At 49.9% G+C, this 24,103-nt stretch overlaps 1 protein-coding gene across 2 annotated transcripts in view; it reads right to left on the reverse strand.

Annotated features, from left to right (window-relative positions):
• Positions 1 to 1,764: 1,764 nt before the first annotated feature.
• NDUFA10 (NADH:ubiquinone oxidoreductase subunit A10) overlaps positions 1,765 to 24,103 on the reverse strand; it is a 47,916-nt gene continuing 25,577 nt past the window's right edge. For both annotated transcript variants that reach the window (XM_081241667.1, XM_081241666.1), the window contains one exon: positions 1,765 to 2,201. In XM_081241667.1, coding sequence (XP_081097793.1) covers positions 2,138 to 2,201 — 64 coding nt within the window. In that variant the 3' untranslated portion in view covers positions 1,765 to 2,137. The remainder of the gene's footprint in view (positions 2,202 to 24,103) is intronic.

Consider the following 24,103-nt stretch of genomic DNA (forward strand, 5'->3'; position numbering starts at 1 on the left):
CGGCGGGTGGCTGCTGAATGGCTGCAGCCAGCGGGGGGACGGTGAGGCCGGGGCCACCTGCCGGCTAGGGTGGACGGAAGGAACCGTCTGCCGTTTCCCTCTGGGCAGCCGACGTTCTCACCTTTCTGCTTACAAAACCTGATAGAACAAAAAAGGTACTTTAGGAAAAGAATGAGCATCTTTTCCTCAATACAGTCTCCCGCCTGGAAACATACACCTGCGAGACATAACCGCGTCGTTCGGACGACACATTTACTTCCCGATCCTCGAGCAGGAAATACTCAGACCGCAGTTTGACTGCCACCCTGGGTTTTCTCAGGGCTGCGAGCATTCCTGTGAGGCGAAGACGCGGCAGCTCTGGGGGAAGAGGCGGCATCGGCCGGGCCCCTCGGGGCTCCAACGTGCAGAGGCTTGGGCGCCATCCACGTGCTCTTCTGCCCAACCTCACGGGAAAGGAGACACCGAACGTGACACCATTTACCTTCTCAGCCCCACCAATCACAAAGCCACACCCCGTCGGGGGTGCAGGCTGCCCCCAAAGCCGGAACCGGCCTTGCCCGTCCGAGAGGCCTGTCTGCCACCAAAGTCCTCTGGCCACACGCACGCCGACCCCGGCGGGAGGGACACTGCAGGGCGGTGGCGAGAGAAGGGACGTGCTGGCCATTACAGCCCAGACGCCAGAGCAGCCAAGACAGTTGAACGTGGTCCCCTCTTCCGTCCTCCCCTCTCTAAGGGGTCTGTGAGGCGCCCGGGCCGCAAGACTGCAGGACTGGCCCCACGCCTGGCGCACTTTCAGTCAACGGTGAAAGTGCTTTGTGTCTTAGTGAAATGCAAAATGTCGCCCACTTAAATCTAGACTCCAACTCGGAAACTGCTGGGAAGCTTTACGTTCAGTTCTTAAAATCCAAAGAGAGAGAGAGGGAGAGACGGGCGAGGGGAGGGAGGGAGGGAGGGAAAAGAAGGATGGTGCGGGGGCCGGCGGGAGCTCTAACACAGCCACACCAGAGGGCACCTTCCACAGTGAGGACGCCTTCTCTCCTGCACCGTCCAGGACGGAAGCCACGGGCCACGTGGCTTCCGAGCACCTGAGCTGTGGCCAGTGCAACTGAGGAAGTGAATCTTAGTTCATTTATATTTAAATAGACACGTGCGGCTCGGAGGGACCATGCTGAACACAGTGGGGCTCCACAGTAGAAAGCCCAATTTAACAGGATTCACAACTTACAGCTTAACTCCGGAACTAAAACGCGGATCTCAACAATTGGGCTTCAGGAAATCTTACTTTTGTTTTCTAAGTTTCAACAGAGGTGAATAAACAAGTGTGATTTTCTCTCACGTGACTCATTTTTGATCAACAACTTGATTTTTAGGTAATAAAGAGAGTATATTGTTTTGCTCTTGTGTTTTAGCCCACTGACATTCTGTGCTTGAATCTCCCCTCAGAGGAAGGAGTCACAAGGCCAGCTGATGATGGTCACCACAGGAGACTTCCAAACTCTCTTTCACAGCAAATACTCTGCTCTATAAATCTAGGGTAATTGCTTCCTCTTTTTGGTATTTCCTCTTTGCTTTTTTCCTTTTTCTCTAATGTAGTAGTTACATTCTAAAACAAAAAGTATGCTTCAGAAAAACTCTTCAATCCTAATATATGTCTTGATCAAACCAAACCACATCAAAGCAAACTGTTGGCTAATGGTAAGTGTGTGTGCATACACACGTATGTGACACGTATGCGTGTGTGGGCAGATGTATAATGGAGAGAAGTGCCATAGAAACGGTTTTATTTCTTGAAGTCTGAACACACAACGTACAAAACCTGCCTGACACAGAGCATGACTGTGACGAAATGAGATTCTCCAAGTGATACCTGCTCTTTCACAGCAGACTGTTTCTCCCCGTGATCATCGTCCCAGAATAAAGCTGGAGGGCCCCCAGCTTTAAATGGGGGTGCCTCCTTCCACTCCCGTAACTACACTTCAGGGCAGACTGCTGTTTGCTGGGCCGTTTCTTCCACTGTGCAACTTCAGGATCATTCACTCCCACCCCCGATTTTAAGCTACGTGGAGTCCAGGGGAGTCAGGCGGCCTGGGTGCATCTTCATCCTCGCGAGGCAGCTTCCACGGAGGCGTCCGTCACTTCAGCCAGATCCATTTGTCCCCCACGTCCTTGTTGTACCCAGGGCTGTACCTGCGGCCCGGCAGCTGCGGGAGGGAAAGCCGTGGTCACCAGCAGTTTACAACGTACGTCCGTCCCCCCAGCTCACCTAACGGCTTCCTCCACTCCATCCTTCCCCTCCCCGCGCCGGCGGGGCCTGCTTCAGGCAGTCCCGCTGTAAGGGTGAGAGGTCCCTCAAAATGAAGCACAACACGACCCTGCCCTTGGGAGCTTACATGCTGCTGGGGGTGCTACACACGCCGGTGGCCAATCCAAGTGTCCGTGCTGCTGTCGGGAGGGTGGCCATGGAGCCTCGGGCAGAAGTGGCACTGACCTAGGGGAGCCACAGCTTTGGGGGGGGGGAGGGCGGGAGGGGAGATGTCTCAGCCCCTCTCTCTGCCCCACGTGCCCGTCTCCTACCAGCACCTCCTGCCATGGGTCCCACCACAAATCAGGGGCAGGGGTCCCAGGGGCGCAGGGCACACACAGGGTGGACCTGGAGGGGCACAAAGGCTCCCTCACATAGCCAGGAGGGCTCCCAGGGGAAGGGAGCCTCCGGCGAGGGCGAGGGGTCCACAGGCTGGGATGGAGCGTCACGGGGTCGGCCTCCACCGTGGAGCGTGGAAGCCTGGCTCTGAAGGCGAGGCTAGAAGGAGTCTTGCGTAGGCCAGGCAGGGAACAGGCAAGCACAATGAGATTCATCCAGTTACACAGTGGGGACAAAATACGGAGTTTTCTTTTTCCCACCTTCCAGTTAATGTGGTCCAACAGTAGATATGTACACACTACATACTACACACGAAAATCTTCCACACTTTGCCCTTAAGAACAAGTGCTAAAGCAGTTTAAAAAACAAATCAGCCTCTCCTTGATTCTCATCAGCAGAGGGCATTCATTACCAGCCACACCGAGGTGGAGGCAGAGGCTGCAGTGCAAGGAGGCGGGGTCACAGTCACACCCGAGGCCAGACACAGCCCTGCCTGGACACTCCCCGCGGCCACACTACCCATCCCGGCCCTGAGCCTGCGCCCCCTCTGGCAGGTGCACAGGCCTGCAGTGGGCGTGAACGGCTGCAGGACGCTGAGAGAAGCGGGGACCTGTAAGTGGGGAGGACAGAAGTGCAGGCTGACCGCAGCTTCCTGCCCTGGGAGCCTCTGTGCACGAGGTTTCGTCCAGGTGCCAGGAGCATCCTGGGTATACAACAGGGCAAACAAGAAAACACCCGGCTCCCCCCCAGGAGTCATCCTCTTGGGCGGAGACTGGGAAGGGATCCAGTGGCACACAAGGCCAGGGTGCACGCCAAGGGGGAGCCAGCGGGGGGCGCACATGGAGCAGCAGAGCCCGGGGGCAGGGCGAGAGGGGACACCTGGCGTGGCCACCGGAGGAGCAGGGGACAGGAGTGGCAGGAGGACCCGGGAGTGAGAGCGGAAGCCCTGCTCTCCAGCTCCGACAGGCACTCCGGCAGAAGGTGGTCGCTGGGCCGGAAGAGCTGCAGGTGCCGCCCTGTGTGAGGGTCTCAACGACCTCCATGGGCCTTAAGGGCTCAGGAGAGCCTGGGCAGCACAGCGGAGGCGGGCACCCAGGTTGGCTCCCAAGCAGAATGGGAGCAGCGCGTGGGCTGCCGCGGGGAGACCACCAACAGGCAGGTGGGGAACTGGGTCGGTGGCCGAGAAGGCGGGGCTGTGCTGGAGACCCAGCTGCACAGCCGCCACCTGGCAGCTCGAGGGAGGGGGTGCCATCCCAGCGAGGACAGCGCGGGGAAGAACCCGAGGAGAGGAGACGCCCCGGAGCCTGCGAGCAGGGGGCGCTGTGTGCGGAGACGGGGTGTGAGCAGAGCCTCTGTGTCAAGGGGGTACTGAGATCGCAAAATCCCCCCCCAGACTCCCACGTCCTCACCCCCAGACCCTGTGCCTGTGCAGACATGATTAAGCCGGGACCTCGAGGCGGGGAGACCGCCCTAGACTGACAGGTGGGCCCAGGGTCATCATGAGGGTCCTGGGAGAGGGTCAGATCAGGAGATGCGGTGGCAGAAGCAGAGGTCGGCCTGACCGGGGACGGGAACCAAGGCACGAGGGGCCTCCAGAAGCTGGAAGGGAAAGAAGCAGAGGCTCCCCAGAGCCCCAGTGAGAGCACATCCCCACGCCTGGGTTTGTGCTCTGACCCCCAGAACTGGAAAATGACACGGGCACCTTCTCACCCGCTCAGCCTGTGGCCGTTTGTTACAGCTGCTACAGAAAACTCATGCAGCGTGTTCTGCGTTTTATGACGGAGACACTGGGCGTGTCTGTACAACGAGAGAGAGGCCGCGCTGAGGCCGTGGGAGAGCGGCCACCCCCTGGGAACAAGAACCAGGACGGGGGCAGAGTGGCCACAAAGCAGGAGCCACGGGTGCATCTCCCTGCGTGGTCTCTCCCTGTCCACAAAGACGTTCCCAGCCAACTGCTATGAATACACAACTGCTGTAGCAAGAAAAGAACAATCTTAATTTTTATCACTCCGTAATTTTTATCACACCAGAAAGTGGTATCTTTTCATCGGAAAGGTTTTCAAGCTTCACCGACACCAGCAAACCGGCACCAGGCCAGCCCCCAGCACCTGCTGAGGAAGGGCCGGGGAGGCCATAGTTTGGCTCTGCTGTCTTCTTTGCAAATCAAATTTTAAACCATAGAGCAGAGAATAAAACCTCGCAGAATGTGGAACCGCTGAGTGCAGCCAGCGTCTATCAACTGCGTCACAAAATCTGCTCTCTGGACCTCCTGGAGCAGCACCTAACTGGCCTTTGATACCCAGACAAGGGTCCCCAGACCCTCAGGGTTCCCTTTCAGTGCAGTTAAGCCAACAGAGAACCCCAGGAGGGTTCCCATTTGGGATGTTTCACAACGAGAATGCAAAACAAAGCTTCTTCCTTTTCATCACTCGTATCTGCATCTGCTTCTTTAAGTCCACCTTCAAACCTCCCAGCCCCAGTCCAGCACATTCATCGCCGGAGGGAACACGCCCTGTGGCCCTGTGAGGACGGAGTGGCCCAGGACCTCCTGGCGGGAGCATCTCTCAGAAGCCGACGCGGGCACCTCGTCCGACCGTCAGCACAAGAATGTGACTCCTGGACGCGGGCCCGCAGTCAGTGTTGTCCTGGGTCAGGCCGGGGAGCCACAGGCACGGCAGGTCTGAGCTCAGGGTGGTGCAGCTGAAACAAAGTGATGCCGCTGAGTTTGACTGTGAGGACATTTTAAACCTTGGGTGAGGTCTGATTTTAGAAAAAGGCGCCCATCTCTACATGCTACAGGCCGGGACGGCACGGGTGTCATGAGGTGGCTCAAGAGGTCCGAGCTCACAGAGGCTGCTCCTCCCAGGCACTCTGTCACACGCAGCTTAGAGATGCTGGCACAGGCTTAAACTGCCAGCTGCCTGGACAAAAGCCAGTTGAGAAGAGAAATACATATGCACTCATCCTCCTGGAGGGAACTGTGAATTCCTTTTACATTTGATACACTGTGTGCTGGCTGCTTTGAGACACGAATAAAAGTCCCATCTTCTCTAACCTCATAAAATACACAGAGTATATAAACCAGTTGGGAAGTGGAATGGTAGCAGGTGGAAAGTGCTGGACGAGTGGAGGGGATGCAGAAGTCCTCCCTGACCGACCCGGACAGCGGAGAAGAGGACACGGTCAGGAGGAAGGGGGGGCAAGGGTGACAGGATGGGGTGGAGTGCGTCCTGCTGGAGCCGCCGGGCGTGGAAAGCTGCTCCCTGACGGCCGCGACTTCAGTCACCTTGGCCTCTAGCGGCGCCTCGGCCGGCCTCCGGTTCCACCACTAGGGACAGCCCAAGTGAGGGGTCAACCCATGCCAGGTAACGCCTGCAGCTTCCCGCCACGAGGGAGTAAGAGGGCCTGGACTCAACCCCTGGCCACACGCATCTGGAAACTGGACCAACTGAGTGTGCTGGCGGCCCTGAGCAGACATGTGCTAGCGGGAAGGACCTAGGCAGAAAAGAGCCCCGTCCACCCAGCGCGTTCGGTCTCTGGCTGAGCAGCAGGCAGCGTGCGTGGGGCGGTGCCCCCGAGGCGGGTGGAGAGCACCCCAGGCAAAGGACGTCCCAGGGTGTCTCCGGGCGAGCAGTCCAAGAGCTGCCCTGGGGCTGAGCCAGCCAGAGCAGAGGGACCGCTCACTGCACACACGGGCACTGAGACCCCCGGGACACACCGGGGACGGGGCTAACCCTTCCCTAGAAGACAGGCTGCTCTAGACCCACCAAAACGGTTAAACATCAAGCCCCCAAAGCTTAAACTGACTTGCAAGTATCTTAACTGCCTGCCAGAAAGAATTCTAACACTCTTCAAAAGAATGAAACAAAATCTAGTGCTCGTAAACATAAAAATTCATGATTTATGGCAACCGATGAAAAATGTCTAGACACGTGAAAAGAGAAAAATGTAACTTGTAACCAGGGGAAAAAAATCAAGCAGACTAAGGACATGACAAAGATGATGGATTAGGAAACAAGGACATTAAAACAGCTATAAAAATATTCAACGTAATCAAGAAATTAAATGGAAAAGGAAAATAATGAAAGAACTGGAAAATGTAAAAAGAACTTCTAGAGTTTAAAAAAACCCAGGATTCCCGAAATAAAAATTCCACTGGGTAGGTGTGGCAGCCACGCAAATGTGCTGCTCAGATGTCCTGCTGAGAGGAGGCACAAGTGGCCGAGGGCCCAGGTGCTGACCCTCTGGGCCCGCTACGCTGTTCACGCCGAGGCCACGCTTCCCACATAAGGGGCTCTGCCCACGACCAAGAGCAGCAGAGGTTCCATGGCAGCCTATCCGTGGGCCGTGGGCCTCTGCAGCAGGAGCCTTTGGCTCTAGGACACCCCGTCGGCCTGGCCAAACCCTTCCTGGACTGTTCCTCCCCAGTCTCTTCCCCTCCCCTCCCCTGTCACAGGGCCAGACTCCTTCCACCTCAGGTCTGGTCCCTTTATCCTTCACAGGGGCTTCCCTCCAAAACCTCATCAGCATTTAATCCCATCTTGGTTTCTGTTTCTCGGAGTACCCAAACTAACACAATGAATTAACAGCGTATTACATGTAACCGCAGAAGAAAACAGCAGTGAACTTGAAGACGGAGCAACAGAAACTATCCCAAACAAAACACACAGAGAAAAAGGCCAAGGACAAATGGACAGACTCTTAGTGACCTGTGGGACAGGATCAAGTCATCCAGCATACGTGCACTCAGAGTCCTCGATGGGGGAGGAAAACAATCTGAAGAAATAACAACCAAACATTTTCCAAATGATAGGAAAACTAGAAACCCTCGCATCCAAGAAACTCAACAAACCCCAAGCAGGACAAACAGAGAGAAAACCACAGAAGCACATAATACTTAAATTACTGAAAACCAGTGATAAAGAGAGTAAAGGAAAGTCTTAAAAGCAGCCAGAGAAAAAAGTTCCGTTAGGTACGAGGGCCAAAGATAAGAATAACTTCGTACTTCTCCTCAGAAACTGTGCAAGCCAGGAATCTATGGAGCATCTTTAGTGTTGGCAGAAAACAACTGTCAACCCAGAATTCTATGATGAATGAAAAATCTATCAAAATGAAATGGAAATAAATATATTTCTAAACAACAGCTAATAGAAGCCATCACTAGCAGGCCTGTACTATGAGGTCAGCTATTAAAGGGGGCTACTCGGCCAGATGAAACCTGGACCTACACGAAGGAACGGAGCACAGCAGAAACGACAGCTGCAGGAGGAAGGACAGGGAGGAGGAAAGACTGAATAGAAAGCTCGAATGAACTGTTTAAAGCCAAAGTAGTAACAGTATATCCTGAGGTTCCTAACATGTGTGGAAGTGAAATACACAAGCGTAACAGCACAGAGGACAGAGGGGGGAGAGAAGCCGGCTGCCAGGGGCTCACGTCGTGTGTGACGTGGCCCGATGCTGGCTTTCTGGGGCACCGTGACAAGGTAAAGGTGTGCACTGCACACCTCACAGCAGTCACTAACGATGAGATAAAGAGGTGCAGCTGACAGGTCAACGGAGGGAATGAAACAGAACCACGGAAAACAATCAACTAGCCCACAGAAGCCAGGGACAGAGGGAGCAAGACGCTGCTGCAGGGCTGAAATGTGAGCAAGTCAGGAGCAGCAGGTCCCTCCGCTGAAGCCCCTCCCCGGAGGCGGGTGACAGCACGAAGGTCACGGGCGCGCCCCCTTTGATGGATGACCTCTGTGCCGGTACTCCGGTTTCTGCTCAGAGAACGTCTAACTCTCCAGCCCCAGCTGCTACTGCACGCAGTTATCTACCAGTTAGAGAATCACTCTCAGGAAAGAAGTCCCGTAAGAAAACTGCCGCTTTATGAACACTGACGATTCGGTAGGAAAGAACACCCAGTGAGTCTGATGACCCGATGCCCCTGGAAACACCATTCGGGAGAAAGCCGACCAAACCCCCGCCGCTCAGCCCCCATCAGACAAATCGAGGGTCCTCCCGGGCCCACAAGCGACCCTCCTGGATGGGCGGCTGACCCGCTCTCCCCGGAACTTGCTGCCCGAGCTGGCTGCCCTCCCTGGAGCGCCCTCCTGGGCATCTATCTCTTCCTCCTGAACGCCTGCCCTAAACGACGCCCGCTCCTCCACGACGCCTCTCCTCGAGCTGAGGGAGCCAGCACCACTCCTGGGAGCTCCCGAGTCCACTGTCCCATCCTCTGGGTACCCACCCTGGTGACGCCCGCCGCACTCAAGATGGACTGGGATCCTAGAGGGCGGCCTGCCTACCAGTCCCATTCCCAGCACCGCCTTGGGATCGGACACGTGAGGTCAGCAGGCAGGCACTGTCTCGGAGGTAAAAGATGTTAAGTGACGCGCGCGAGGTCACCGGGCGAGAAGGGGCAGGCTGACACCCGAGCCCAGATGCTCTGACCCTTGAATCCCGGAACGTCTTGCCCACCACCCCCTGCAGATATCCGCTGCGTTAAACGGCACGTCTCCGTGCGCTGTTAGCGCGTGAAGTCCCTGCACCACGTGGAGCTTTCCCCTCCCGTCAGCCGGTACACACTGAGCTCTGCCGCTATGAGACTGCAGAACGCATGTCAGGGTCCAGTCCACAACCACCCTGCCCTGGGAAGGCCGGCTGCCCTGCTTTTCCTGCCCTTTTACGGGTGCCTCAAATAACTACCCGGGGAGTGGGGGGCACTTTTATTTCTTAGCATCACCTCAGGGATAGTCAGTGATGCTCGGGGTTTCCTGGTTGGAAGAGTTTTCCTGGAGGACTAAATATATGTAGTAATTCTAGCATCAAATCCTGTGCTGTTTTACTGTAAAAAGGTGAATTTTTTAAAAAAGGATGGAATACGCCTTGGCTCTTCGGGATCTGCTTTACTCCACTGGAGCGATAAATTGTAATATTAGGTACTATTGACTGTGCTCTCTCTAGATGCACCAAGGAGCTGAAAACTACTAAATAACTGTGGGGTGGCTCGGGGATTCCAATTTCCCACCCCTGTTACTCACTATTACATACAAATGCTGATGAGCCCGGCTAAGAATTCCTCATTAATTTTAAGAAGAGCACCAGAGAAATTATTTATTAAAGTCACTTCTGTGATATGCAATGTCCCCAATTTTCCATTACCGTTAAACACAAATCAAGTACAAAGAAAATGAAATCAACTTCCAAAAAATGTTATTTTATCAAAGGCCATTTTCAAAAACAATCTTTTTATTTTAAAAATAAGTGCCTCCTATTTTTAGCACACAAACACCACAGCCTATTACAAATACTCCACATTGAGGTCCTATCTGCACACCACAAGCGTCACAACATCATATACTTTAAATGTCTTAATCCCATTTAACTCATATTAACTGTGAAAAAGAAAAGCTCCTAACTCAAGCACTCGTTCAAATACCTGAAAGCGGGATGTGTCCTAAAAATTCTAAAACCAAAGTAATGACTGGACACACGCGAAGTCCAGGCACCCCTGGTGGGTCAGGGTGCGTGTGAAACACTACCCTATCATTTCGCACCAGCAGGTTCCTGTGAAAACCTGCAACTGCACACAAATCAGTGCACCTGGTAAAAAGTCTACCTTTTATATACTAACTTTCTTCTCCAAGGGACATATGTTATTTTCTGTACGCAGAAATATAAATAATGGGACATGGAGACAAACACTGAACTTCAATCATGGGCTTTCCACGGAGCACACAGTGAGGGCAGAGGGGTGCATGCCTCTTCCAGCCACAACTAATGAAGGACAGACTGAAGACATTTAGCACCTACTTTCACGTTAAACGACTTCTAAACTGAGAATCGGTATTTTAACATAAAAGATAGATACCAAATTAAGTTCTAACTAAGGTTTGAACATCGAGAGGAAACATGAAACGACCAAGTCTGTACCCTTCTTCTACAGCAGGTTTAGATACATTGATCCTAAGGCTTTTCTGTTTATTGCAAGTTTGTCTTTATTAAGGTGAACTTCGTAAAGGCAAGAACATACAGTGTTAACATATTAAAGTTATTAAACATCTCTATTTTAAAAAATGGTAAAGAAGAACTTGATACGGAAAATGAAAATAGTAACCTGAGATAGTAAAGAAATAAAAATAGCAGGAGAGAAAACCGAAGATCCTGTTGTCCTAGCAACTGTCTTGGACAAGATCGGATTCATGGAAGGAACACAGTATCTTAATAGCATCTGGCCTCCTTAAATTGGAAAGAGATGGAATCGGTAAAGTGGAGACCGACTCACAGTTTGTCTACCCCAAGGGAGGGCTGCTCAGTAATAAAAAGTGACCTGGCACAGTGTCTGAAAAATGACTTAAAAAAATTAGCAGGCGCTCATGCACACGTTAGGTATTTATATGAATTTGTCTATAGGGTCACTTCCAAACAGAAAATCGGAGGGGCTGTGTGAATGAAAAATGCGTTGACACATGCTTCTCAGGCTCTGGGTACGCACGCCCCTCTGAGATCCCCGGGCAGTCCCTGGAGGCCAGCAGGACCCCAGCCAGTCCAGCCACAGGACTGAGCCAAACGCCCAGGCCACCGAATCAACCAAACAAAACCAAACCGACGTTACAAGTCCTTCTGTTCTATGAAAACCCGAGATCCTTTCTCTCCTAAAAAGGTCACTCCGCACCAGTGGAGGCCCCAGGGCCACAACACAGCTGAAGGGGCAGTGCTGACACGTGAACTATGCCGCAAGCCACTGGCCCGGTCTGCACGGGAGGCCCCGCGGCCCCAGCCGGGACCTGGGCGTGAGGGGCTGCCTGCCATGGATGGCAGACGCCGTGGCCTCACCTGCCCTCCCGGAGCCGTAGGGCCTCACCTACAAGCGGCGACGAGAACCGTCGTGCCTTCCTGTGGGCACAGCGCGGGGCCCGCCCCCACAGATGTTCAAAGCCGGCCGGTGAGGCCACTTCCCCGTCAGCCTCGTCCCCCTCCCGTCCCGAGCCCTCAGGCCCGCTCCCAGCAGGACACTCCGGCCTCACCCTCAGGCCGGCCTCCCCAACTCCCGCTGCTCCCGCCGCCCCGGGTGCCCCAGGGGGAGACACCTTCCTGACCCGACCTCCACCCACTTCTGCCCGCACACCTCCTCCTACCAGTGTCGCCCTGAGCTGGCCCCCGAGCCTCACGCTCTTCCCTTGTCTCTCAGGTTCTCCTCACAGGGCTTCTTGCAGTCAGTGATTCTGAACAAAGCCCACAGCTCATCCCAGGGGGCCCACGAAAGCCCTTTCCCCACAGCGAGACTCAGGATCCCCAAGCAGCCGGGAGGCCCCGGGCCCTGCCTCGGTTCTCAGTCCTCACCGCTCCCCCTTCCCTTCACAAACACGCGCCCCTGCCCGCGGCAGCCCCGTCCCAGCGGCCTCCGGCCCTCACGATGCTGCTCCTCCTCTTGGAGAAGACCCAGGCCCCCAGGCCCCCGACGACTGGGCTCACCCCCTCGTCCTGTAATCCCAACACCCGGGCCACCACCGTGAAGCCCTCTCCCCCGTCAGCCCCCAGCGGGAACCACGTCGCATCCTACATCGGCGTGTCTGGGGTTCCCACTGGTCGGTGACTCTCCAGAGCTCTGTGTCCTTAGAGCAGCGTCTGGCACTGAGAGTGCAATGAATGGGAACCGGATGAATACACAGGCCAGGGGAGCTCCCAGGGCCTCTTCCTGGCTCTGCAATGTGACAAGCGTGGCCACCACGGAAACATATCACGCTGCACGCTGCGGAGCCAGAAAGCAGGCGCCCAACTCCGGGGCTGCAAGAGCTGAGAGGCCCCATGAAGAAGTTCCCGGAAAAACAGCCCCCTTCCCAGGATATGGGCCACCTGTCGGGGCCTAAGTCATGCAGACCGCATGCCCAAATGTCAGCATGGACCTCAAACTACACAAGGACAAGCAAAAGAAAAAATTACAAAAGCCCAAGAAGCAAAATGAGTTGTCTGGACCCTGTGACCTGGACACTTCCCAGCTCAGGCCCCAGTGCCCCCGAGTCTATCCAGCCTCTAAAGGAAAGATATCCATAAACCAGTGTGCCTGACGGTCTACAACGAAAGGCCACTGTTGCCACAAGCAACTCCCCCTCTTAGGAATCCCCTGTGCCCCCACATCGTCCCCACTGCCACCAGCATCCAGTTCAGAACACACCCAGGTGTGGTTTACACTGCTCCCCACTCTCTTCCTAGGACCATACACGTGAGTCTGAAAGTCATAGGACCAATAGCCACGTCCATCGCAGGGACCTCAGGCGCCTGCTCTCCTGTCTCGCAGTCACAGCCCTTCCCCTGTGGACCCTCTTTCATTTGAATCCTTCAATGATAGTTTAGTTTAGAAAACCTAGGGAGTAAGAACAAATCTGGCTGCACAGGGAACGGCGAGGTTGCCCCGGGAGACAGCGGCTGCGGGGAAGGAAGGTGAGCTTGTCCTGGTCACAGCCATGCCCCCGTCGTCTCTCAGCCATTCCCTGAAGCTCTGCTTCCCCGCCTCCACCTGTGCCCCAGTCGACATCCAACACGGCACGCAGAGCCATCCTCCTAACACGTGGTTCAGATTCTATCACTCAGAGCGCGCCAACGGGCCACAGCTTCGCTACGACTCCAACCAAAGCCCTCACACCGCAGCCCACGGGCCCTTGCTGCGCGCCCTGCTGCCTTCTCACCTCACCTGCGCTGGGCCTGCCCCTCCACTTCACCACGTGGACTCTTCCTTTCCTAGAACGTGCCGAGCCTGCCTCTACCTCCCAACCCCGCCCCCTCCCTGCAAGTGTAGCCGGGACACCCACGTCTTCTGGTACCCAAGGCCTCTCTCCACAAAACAGCTCCCACCCAGGACGGCTTTGCTCCCACCCCACAGCACTCAGAGGCCTCCCTATGTACTGGTGATCGCTGGTCCACTCCTCCCCCAACTCTGTCTTATTCCCCAATATCCCCAGTGCTCAGAACAGCGCCTGCAACAGAAAGTAAGTATTTGCTGCGTGGTAAGTGACTCGATGTAGAACACGGCTGAGATGACCCCGCTGGGGCGTGTCTGCAACGTCAGGCTCAGCACCACGTGCGCGGGGTGAGCCACCTTCCCTCGTACTGCTCAGTGCTCTGAGATGCCCGAATAGCTCTCCCGGACACAATCCTCCCATCACCGCACAAGCCTTTTATCCTCTGCGTTTCCCTCCTACGCCTTCAACGCTGGGGACTGAAAGATTTCTCCATCCCGGGGGTTCACTGAGCAAATACATTCTGAACAAAGGGAGACACAGAGCTCCCCACTTGGACCCTCTGTGGAAGGGACATGGGAAGAACCAGCACCAAATCAGCTTTCGGGTCACACAGAGAAACAGACGCCTTCCGTTTCCGGCAAAACAACAGCCCGGTACCCTGAAAAACCTCTTGATATAAAACCTCTACAAATGCTTTTAAATGCACTGATGAGCTCTACGAGAAATCACAAGGGGCTAAAATGAAGAGCGAGCTGGAAACCAGAGGGAGAGTTGCAGCCTCCGCCACCCCGGGGCATCTTCAGAGCCGCTGGGAGGCAAGACAAAGCGGTGCCAGAACAGGTGGACACCTGTGATGCACCTGTGCACATATGCGCAGCTCCGAGGGCGCACCCTCAGGGAAAGGCGGGAGGGAAGAAAGCGCCCTGACGGCAAGGGTGTCTCAGCGGGCGTCTTAAGAATTCACAGCCTCAGCCTGTCCTCACACAAGTGTGGGGTTCCAAGCCTCACCATCCGGGGCCTGGAATCCCACAAGCAGCAAAGGAAGCTTACAACCCGGCTCCTCCTGAATCTCAGGGCCTGGAGGCGGCAACAGTCCTTCCAGGAGCAGGGCTGTCACCGTTAGCAAACAAACAACACAGGATGCCCCATGAACGAAATATTTGGGGCGTGCTTATACCGAGAGAGTCTGGGTTCACCTGAAATCAAACGTCCCTGGGGCCCAGGGATAAATACCCATGAAGCATGAGCTCAGTGTCCAAAGTCTCCAAAATGCAGAAGGAAATAAGCCACCATGGGTAAGAATCAGAGGAAACAATAAACGACAGAGTCAGAGACAGGCCTCCAAACCTGAGATCACACACAGAAGGTAGTGACTACATTTAAGATGTTTAAAGCAAGGGAAGAAACTGAGAACAGAAGCAAGGAATAAGATCCTACCAACAAATCAGAAAGTACCCACGTAACAAAAAAGAAATTTAAATCTAGACCTATCTTGGTTAAACTCTAAAACACCAAAGACAGAAAGAGTAGAAAGTTCCTGAAAGAGAAAAGGAGACCATAATATTTCATTAAAAAAAAACAAAAGGAAGCAGACACTTCTGGGGAAGAAACTGTCATAAAGGGACTTCCCCGGTGGTGCAGTGGTTAAGAATCCACCTGCCAATGCATGGGACACAGGTTCAAGCCCTGGTCCAGGAGGATCCCACATGCCGCGGAGCAACTAAGCCCGTGTGCCACAACTACTGAGCCTGCGCTCTAGGGCCCACAAGCCACAACTACAGAGCCCAAGTGCTGCAACTACTGAAGCCCGCACACCTAGAGCCTGCGCTCCACAACAACAAGCCCACGCACCGCAACGAAGAGTAGCCCCTGCTCACCACAACTAGAGAAAGCCCGTGCGCAGCAACAAAGACCCAATACAGCCATTAATTAATTAATTAATTATTTTTTTAAAGAAAGAAGAAACTGTCATAAATTCCTATTGCTGGGGTGTTTATGGCCACGAACATATGGAAAATACCACTTGCACCTGCATAAACAATTAGTATCACAAATTTTCTTACTTCCCATTTGTTCCCCTAGAAACAAAATTGTTCTTCTGATGCAAGCTTCTTGTTGCCCCTCCCTTTCCCTTCTGAAGTTAACCGTGTAAGCGTCTAATTTTAGCCATTTACCACCTACTTATTTTGTAATTCCCCATATGCATATGAATAAATTTTGGGTTACTTTTTCTGTGTTTAAAGAAAAAAAAACACAAAAGGACACTGCATGACTTCTTTTTCCAAGAATTAGAAGTGTTAGCCAATAATTTCCAGCCACAAAGTATCAACAAGTTCCATATCCACTATAAAATATGCATACGATATAATGGATGTACTATGAGAACACCACCCTCCTCATGCTTCCCAAGTGTCTCCATAAGCACAGTGCAAGTGCACTTCAAGCTTCTTATGAAATCATGAAGTGTGTTTCTACTAAGTTTATTACCGTTATTATATTAATCAGGATGATACAGTTGACCCCGGAACAACGTGGGCTGAACTCTGTGGGTCCACTTATCTGCGGATATTTTTCGGTAGTGAACACTACCATGCTACCGGGGCCCTGGGTGGCTGAATCCACGGACAGGGGTGAACCACAAACCGTGGATACAGAGGCCCGCCTATAAGTTATATGCCCCCACGTTGTTCAAGGGTCAACTGTATAAACTTCTCACGTTGTCAGTGGAGTTTGGCTGAAACATACTTAACATTAAAATTTTTTTTCCTAGAAAATGAGGAAGCAGGGAAACTGATTTCTACAGACCACCGCCATAAAAAAGCACCCCACCAACCCCACCCCCTTATTCCAGGAAATGAATGGCCACAAAACACCCTCCACTCTAATACTGAACCAGTCCTTCTCTAAAAGAAACAATTCCTTAAAATGTTCCCAAACTGCTCGCTCCCTCCCTGCAGGGAACCAACCGGTGTCTCGGTGTCTCAGAGACACACAAGCCTCACGGCTGCTCGCCTGGGCGTTTCTAGAAATACGCTCTGCAGCCTGGCCAGGGAACCTTCTCTGAGGAGCAACAAACCTTTCCAGCTACAAACAGCTGCAAAAGACACTCACAGAAGGGCTTTATTCATTCGTCTTTATCCCTCATAACACACTTTCTAGAGGGAAATTTGGTAATAACTGTTGCTCATGTCTTTAACACTCAAAAGAAATTCTGTGAATGAAGAAATACAGTCACTATTATTTACATTCTAATTTCAATTTATCATTTTTTAAAATATCAAACAACTAAATTTCCTTTCAAAAAACAGCATTCCTCTAAATAGTCACACAATTTTTACCCCACAAATATAAAGGCTATGGCAGGCATGGTGACTTCTGGTAAGGGGGAAAGAGCAGACACACAGCGGAGAGAACTGACAGAGACGCCTCAGCCAGGTGTCCACACGTCAACACCAGCAGTGACGTGTCATGTTGATGGTACGTCAACCCTGTGGTCTTTCTCCCCCAAACACACACATCCAGGCTAGTTGTAAGAAAAACACCAGACAAACTCCAATTGATGGACATTCTCTAAAACACCTGCCCAGTACTCCTCAAAACGGTCAGAAATCACTAAAAACAAGGAAAGTCTGCGAAGTCATCACAGCCAGGAGGGGCCGATGGAGACGTGACAACTGAAAGCCACTCGCTGTTCTGCATGGGATCCTGGGACAGAAAAAGGACATTAGGGAAAAACGATGGAAATCTGAATAAGGTATGGACTTTAGTTAGTAATATGTATCAATATTGTTCAGTATTGGTAACAAGTATACCACACTAATATAAGATGTTAATATGGGAAACTGGGGTATATGAGAACTCTCCAGTACCTTCGTTTTTCTGTAACTCTAAAACCGTTCTAAAAAATGAAGTTATTTTTTAAAAACACTTAAGCATTTTAAAAATTAGATTTCCCCCATCATTTAAATATTGACTAAAAATTTCAACATTTCTAAACATTTAAATTGTAAGTCCAATATAGTATTAATCGATGCCCTTTAATGCTCACAGATTAAAAATAAGACAAAACTTAACAACGATGAAAAATTGCCAAATAGCCTCCCTGTGTCACTGGGTAAAATGACGAATATGTCCAGCTTCTGGTGGACTAGTGCAGATCAAGGCTCCTCCCAAGCCACCAAGAAAAACGGACAACATATGAAAAAACATCTGTGCCCGAGACATCAAAGGCAGGGCGGTTCCAAGGCCCCAGGAAAGGAAAGCAAGAAGGGTGGCTGCAAGGTGACTGCTTCCCCCTAGGGCCCCGCCCACTCTCACAGGCAGGAGCCTGGGGCTGAGCCAGCCCTCAGCAGGGAGGGGCCCTGGGGACAAAACTGCAGGTCAGGGCCCACCAAAGAGAAGGGGCTCTAGTAAAAGTGCTCCATCAGGAAGGTCAAACAGGAAATACACCAGACCTCACCAACCTAAGCACAGTGTCCCCTGGCTTGGTTTCTGACAGACTCGGGAGTCTGCCCTATTAAAACGCTGCCAGAAGACAGTAAGGACAGCAACAGCAGCCTCACGCTAGCTTTACAGTTCTTCCAAAATAATGACTGGCATTTTAAAAAATACCAGCATACCAAAAAAGATTAAATGTCCCCAAACGGAAAGGACAGAGGGAGAATCAGTTTAAACAGATGAAGCAGAGGTCCAGATATTACAGTTACCAGATAACTTTGTGATTAATATGTCAAAGAATTTGGATAACAAACTAATTTCAATGGACAACTCAAAATTATACAAAAATGGAAATTCTAAAATCAAAAAGGACTACAATTAAAGTTAAAACTTCAAATATAGAAAATACATGTCTAGGAGCAGATTGGGAAGAGCTGAAAGAGTAGTAACTTAGAAGACAGAGTGAAGAACATATCCGGGCTGAAGGTCATAGAGAAAACAGAATGAAAGATACAGAAAAGAGGGACACAGAACATGGTGAAAAGGTCCAACATGTGGTCAAGTGGAGCCCAAGGAGAGCAGAGAAAACGGGGTGCAAGCAATATTGAAGAGGTACTAGCAAGACTCTTCTAAAACTGACAACGAATATCAGCCAAAGAATGTTCTGAACTACAAGCAAAGCACACACAAAAGTACAGACGCACACACCCCAAGACAGTGTAAATGCTCAAAACCAAGTCAGAAACGCCACCTAAAAACAAAACAAGGGCTTCCCTGGTGGCGCAGTGGTTGAGAGTCCGCCTGCTGATGCAGGGGACGTGGGTTCGTGCCCCGGTCCGGGAGGATCCCGCATGCCGCGGAGCGGCTGGGCCCGTGAGCCATGGCCGCTGAGCCTGCGCGTCCGGAGCCTGTGCTCTGCAATGGGAGAGGCCACAACAGTGAGAGGCCCATGTACCACAAAAAAAATAAAAATAAAAAAAATAAAACAAAACAAAACAAAACAAAACAAAACCTTGCCAGAAACATAGGAAAACGGTCTTCAAAAGAGGTCTGCACCTACATGGGTGGGCAGCAGGACACAGCAGAGGCAGGAGAAACACCAGTGAAAACTGTGGAAGGAGCAGTGGTAGCAGTGGTGGGAACCTGGTGATACACTGGGGGGACGGATCCGGGAAGGAGATGCACTGACCTGAGGGAAGCCGGGTTTCTCACTATCTGAGAAGGACATGGGCTGGGGGACGATGAAAACAAGCCTCGCTGTGTCACTCTGGAATTGAAGGTACTGATGTGAATTCATAGCTGTCAATATACTGAGAGACAGAAACGAATATAGATGTATATGGATAAAACAGAAATCTGTGAGTCCATAGTGATATAAATAAATAAATGAATAAACAGAGAAGAGAGAGCATTTCTTTATAGTAGAATAGTAACTAATAATGTAGAAGGAATGACAGAATTAGGAAAATTACATAATCATTAATTTAGCCAAGAAAATCAACAGATGCTAACTACTGCGTCAAGGTTTGATGAGAAAATGGATATTTACCTAGTTTCAAAGTACTTCCCCTGAAAATACTTATTAATTACAAGGAGTAAAAGAATAACTTTACAGCGAGGACACTATCTCAGTCAAGTGATCAAAGTTAATAGAAACAGTGATGGGACAAAGAGGAATCACAGTGCTACCTGATAAGATATAATGAGTTCTGTGACCTTCCTACAAAAAACACATGAAACCTAAATCTAATCGTGGGAAAACATCAAACAAGACCAAATTGAGGGATATTAAAAAGTAACCATCCTGTAATCTTCAAAAGTGTCAAGGTCTTGAATATCAAGGAAAGCCTGAAGAACTGATCAGATTCAAAGATTCTAAAGAGACAAGATAATTAAATGCAATCCATTATCCTGGATTAGACCTTTTTGCTCTGAAGAACATTACTGGGACAACTGATTAGCCTTGAACAAGGTCTGTAGATTAGAGGTAGCAATGTATGAATGTTAATTTCCTGATTTTGATAGCTATATTGTGGTCATGTAGGAGAATGTCCTTGTTTACAAGCATTACACATTAAAGCAGTGGTTCCCAAACCTTACTGCATATCAGAATTGGCTGGAGGACTCCTTAAAATAGATTCCTGGGCCCCATCCCCAGAGAATCTCATCCAGTATGCCCGGGCTGGGGCCTGAGAACTTGCATTCCTCATGAATGCCCAGGTGATGCCGATACGGGGACCACACTCTGAGAATCTGTGCGTTAAGATGTTTGAAGATAATGGGGTATAATGATGACCACTTACAAAGGTTCAGAAGTTATTTTTCTATTCTTGCTATTTTTCTAAGTTTGAAAAATTCCAAAATAAAAACTAGAACAAATTAAAGACCATTTTAAATAATAAGGGTGAGAATTTGTTGTCAGCAAAGCTTCCTCAGTCAGAAGAATTATGATCCTGTGTGAAGGTATGGAGACCAGGGAGGGTAAGAGCAGCAGCAGGGCAGCCACGGGTCAATCTGCACGAACTGACCACATAAACAATAACCACAATGTCCCGAGGGCTTAAAATACACGAAGAATCACGACACGTGACAAAAACAACACAAAACACCAGAGGTGGGTAAATGGAGTTAGAAGTGTTATGAGGTCCTTACAGTGTTCTGGGACTAGAGGGCTACTAACTTATAACAGAAGTTAATAAATCAAGGATGAATATTGTAATTACCAGGTTAGCCACTAAAAACTATTAAAAGAATGATAACTAGTAAGCAAATAGAGGTGGAAATGGAATAAAAATGTTTAAAAAAAACCCTCTTAATCCAAAAGAAGGCAAGAAAAAAAAGACAACAAATACAAAGAACAGGTAAGAAAAATATAAAACATGTAGTAGGATAAGCTATTTAAACACAAATGTATCAGTAATTACACTAAATGTGAATGGACAAATATTCCCAATATTTAAACTGGACAAAAACTAAAGACATAACTGTTTTCAGGCTAAAAGGTGTCCACTGGAAATACAAAGATACAGAATGAATGAAATTAAAAGATGAAGAAAAAGCAACACCATGCAAATGCTAACCAAAGGAAAGTTGTAGACACTACATAAGTTTCAAATAAAGTAACCTTTAAGGTAAGAACCGTGACTAAAGTTAACGGGGAAAATTTCATAACATATAAAAGGGTGACTCTATTAGGAATGTAGAGCAAGTCTAAATTTGTGTATGTCTAATAATACAACCTCAAGATACACACAAAGCAGAACTTGACAGAAATAAAGGAGGCAGAAACCCACACAGAGTGACAGATTTCCAGACGCCTCTCACAGCAAACTGACAGAAGAAGGAAACAAAAATCAGTGAGAATAGAGACAATCTGAAGAATGTGATCAAGAGACTTCCTTTCAATGACGCTGCAAGAACCTTGCACACGACGGGGCAGAGTAAGCCTTCTTCTCAAGGACCGTGAAACATCACCAAAATGACCAATGCTCAGCCGAAAAGTCAGTCTCAGTCACGTTCCAAGAACAGGAATAAGACTGTTTCTGACTAGAGTGAAATTAAGCAAGAAATCAGTAACAAAAAGACAATTAGAAAGATTCCAACTGCTTTTAAATGATCCAATATCATTTGAATTCGCACACTGGTCAAAAAAGAAATCAGATTAAAATTAGAAAATATTTTGAATTGAAGGATAATGAAAACATAACATCAAGAATTATGAGATGAGGACTTCCCTGGTGGCGCAGTGGTTAAGAATCCGCCTGCCAATGCAGGGGACACGGGTTCGAGCCCTGGTCCGGGAAGATCCCACATGCCGTGGAGCAACTAAGCCCGTGCGCCACAACTACTGAGCCTGCACTCCAGGGCCTGCAAGCCACAACTACTGAGCCCACATGACACAACTACTGAAGCCCGCGCGCCTAGAGCCTGTGCTCTGCAACAAGAGAAGACACCACCATCAGAAGCCCACACACTGCAACGAAGAGTAGCCCCGCTCGACGCAACTAGAGAAAGCCCGCGTGCAGCAACGAAGACCCGATGCGGCCAAAATAAATAAAATTTTTTTAAAATTAAAAAAAAGAAAGAATTATGAGATCAAGTTAATTAAGACAAATTTGGAGGGCAATGTGACCAGCTTTACACGCATATATATTCAAAAGCAAGACAGGCTGAAAATCAATGATCCACCCACTCATACTAAGAAGATAGAAAAACAGCAAATGAAAAGGAAAAAATAAGGAGCAATAATCAGTGAATTCGAATGTACAACAAACAATACCAAGCAAGAAGCTAGTTCGCTAAATGACAAACTTCTTTCAAGAGTATAGAAGGAAGGGACACACCAGGACCAACAACAGGGATGGAGAAGGGGACAGCGGTCACCATCAGATGTGATCTAATTAAAACATTAAAAAAGGACACTTTAAACAACTTAGTGAAAGAAATTAGAAAATTAGAAATGAGGGCAACTTCCTCAACAAACACAACTTTCAAAACCTAAGAAGTAACAGAATATTGAACATTCCACATCAATTAAACAAATTTATAATTTAAAATATTTCAACATAGCTCCATCAGTCAATCCTTCTAAACACTGAAAGAAGCAGTAATAACAATCTTAGGCAAACTCTTCCAGAGAATAAAATGTGGGGGTCCCATCTCAACTTAGTGTTTGATCGCAGCATGATCCTGATAATAAATCTGACAAGGATATTACAAGAAAGAAAAATTACCATCCAATATAAATACAAAACTCCTAAACTAAATACGTGAATTAGGTTCAGCTACACATGAAGAGCATAAAGCACACGCAAGTGGGACTGATCCAGGAAATCAAGGTTGGCCTCACATTAGAAAATCAATCACTAAAATTTTTATGACCATATTAACATAAAGAAGAGAAAAACCACCCATGACAGACAAATGTGATAAAACTCAACACCCGTACTCAATAGAAGGTCCTTGGAAACTACTAATAAAATGGAACTTCCCTAATCTGAGAAAGAGTATCTACACCTAACCCAGAGCAAACATAATATTTGGTGAATTATTGAAAACTTGCTCCACGAGATCAGAAACAAGAGAAGGACGACCACGGTTACAATTTCTATCCAACCATGAACTAGAGACTCACCCAGTGTAGTAAGGCAAGGAAGAAACACAGGTATAAAGATTAGAAAGAAACAAAACTGTCATTATTTGCTGGCATGCATTTTCCTTTTTATATGGGACTTTCAAATGCCCATTTTCCATACAGATTTAATTTTTTTTTTTTTTTTTTTTTTTTGCGGTATGCGGGCCTCTCACTGTTGTGGCCTCTCCCATTGCGGAACACGGGCTCCGGACGCGCAGGCTCAGCGGCCATGGCTCACGGGCCCAGCCGCTCCGCGGCATGTGGGATCTTCCCGGACTGGGGCACGAACCCCTGTCCCCTGCATCAGCAGGCAGACTCTCAACCACCGCGCCACCAGGGAAGCCCCAGATTTAATTTTTGAAACTTGTAGTGTTTCCCGTAATTGTCATGACGATGGCCTGGGCTGTTGGTTCGTTGGAATTTATTTGCTCTGAGAGGCGTCTCCTCCCAGCAGTAAGCAGGGCCACCTGGGGCCCTCACCCACTCCACGAGGGACGACATTGGTGCAACTGGGTCTCCTCCATGACACATCAGGCCACTCCGTCCCCGGGAGCCCTGCTGGACCTCCTGAGCCCCTCATCTGCCCACCCATGCTCGACCACAGTGCATGCCCCCCTACCTGGCTAACACGAGGGTCCCGCCTGTTCTGGGTACCATTCAACTTCTCTGGAGTCATTTGGCTCAATCTTCCTTGCTTACAGAGATAGAGATAAACACAACCTGTTTATAAAGAGACATACATCAACAGAAAAGACGCAATGCCTATGAACAGTCCCCCACTTGTAAAGATAACTGACAAAGTAATAAACACACAAAAGCGTAAGCTCCCTGAAGACAGTGACTTGGGTCCCCTGCCGTCTCCCGCCCCCCTGAACCTCGTGCTCCCCTTCTCTCCTCACTGCAAAGCCATCCCAACCAGGACCACAGCTTCACACGACCGTCACACGCTGACGACCTTCAGACCCCAAACCCGTTACGGGCAGGCCTCGGAGGCAGGTTCAGGTCCAAACAACACAATAATGCAAGTCACGTGAATTTCTGGCTTCCCAGCGCGTATAAAAGTTACGTTTATGCTATACTGTAGTCTATCAGGTGTGCAGTAGCATTATGTCTGCAAAAACCACTGTGCATGCCTTACTGCAAACCTTCAATCAGTAAGAAACA

Source organism: Mesoplodon bidens, assembly GCF_964165515.1.
Source record: "Mesoplodon bidens genome assembly, chromosome: 8".
NCBI lineage: Eukaryota > Metazoa > Chordata > Mammalia > Artiodactyla > Ziphiidae > Mesoplodon > Mesoplodon bidens.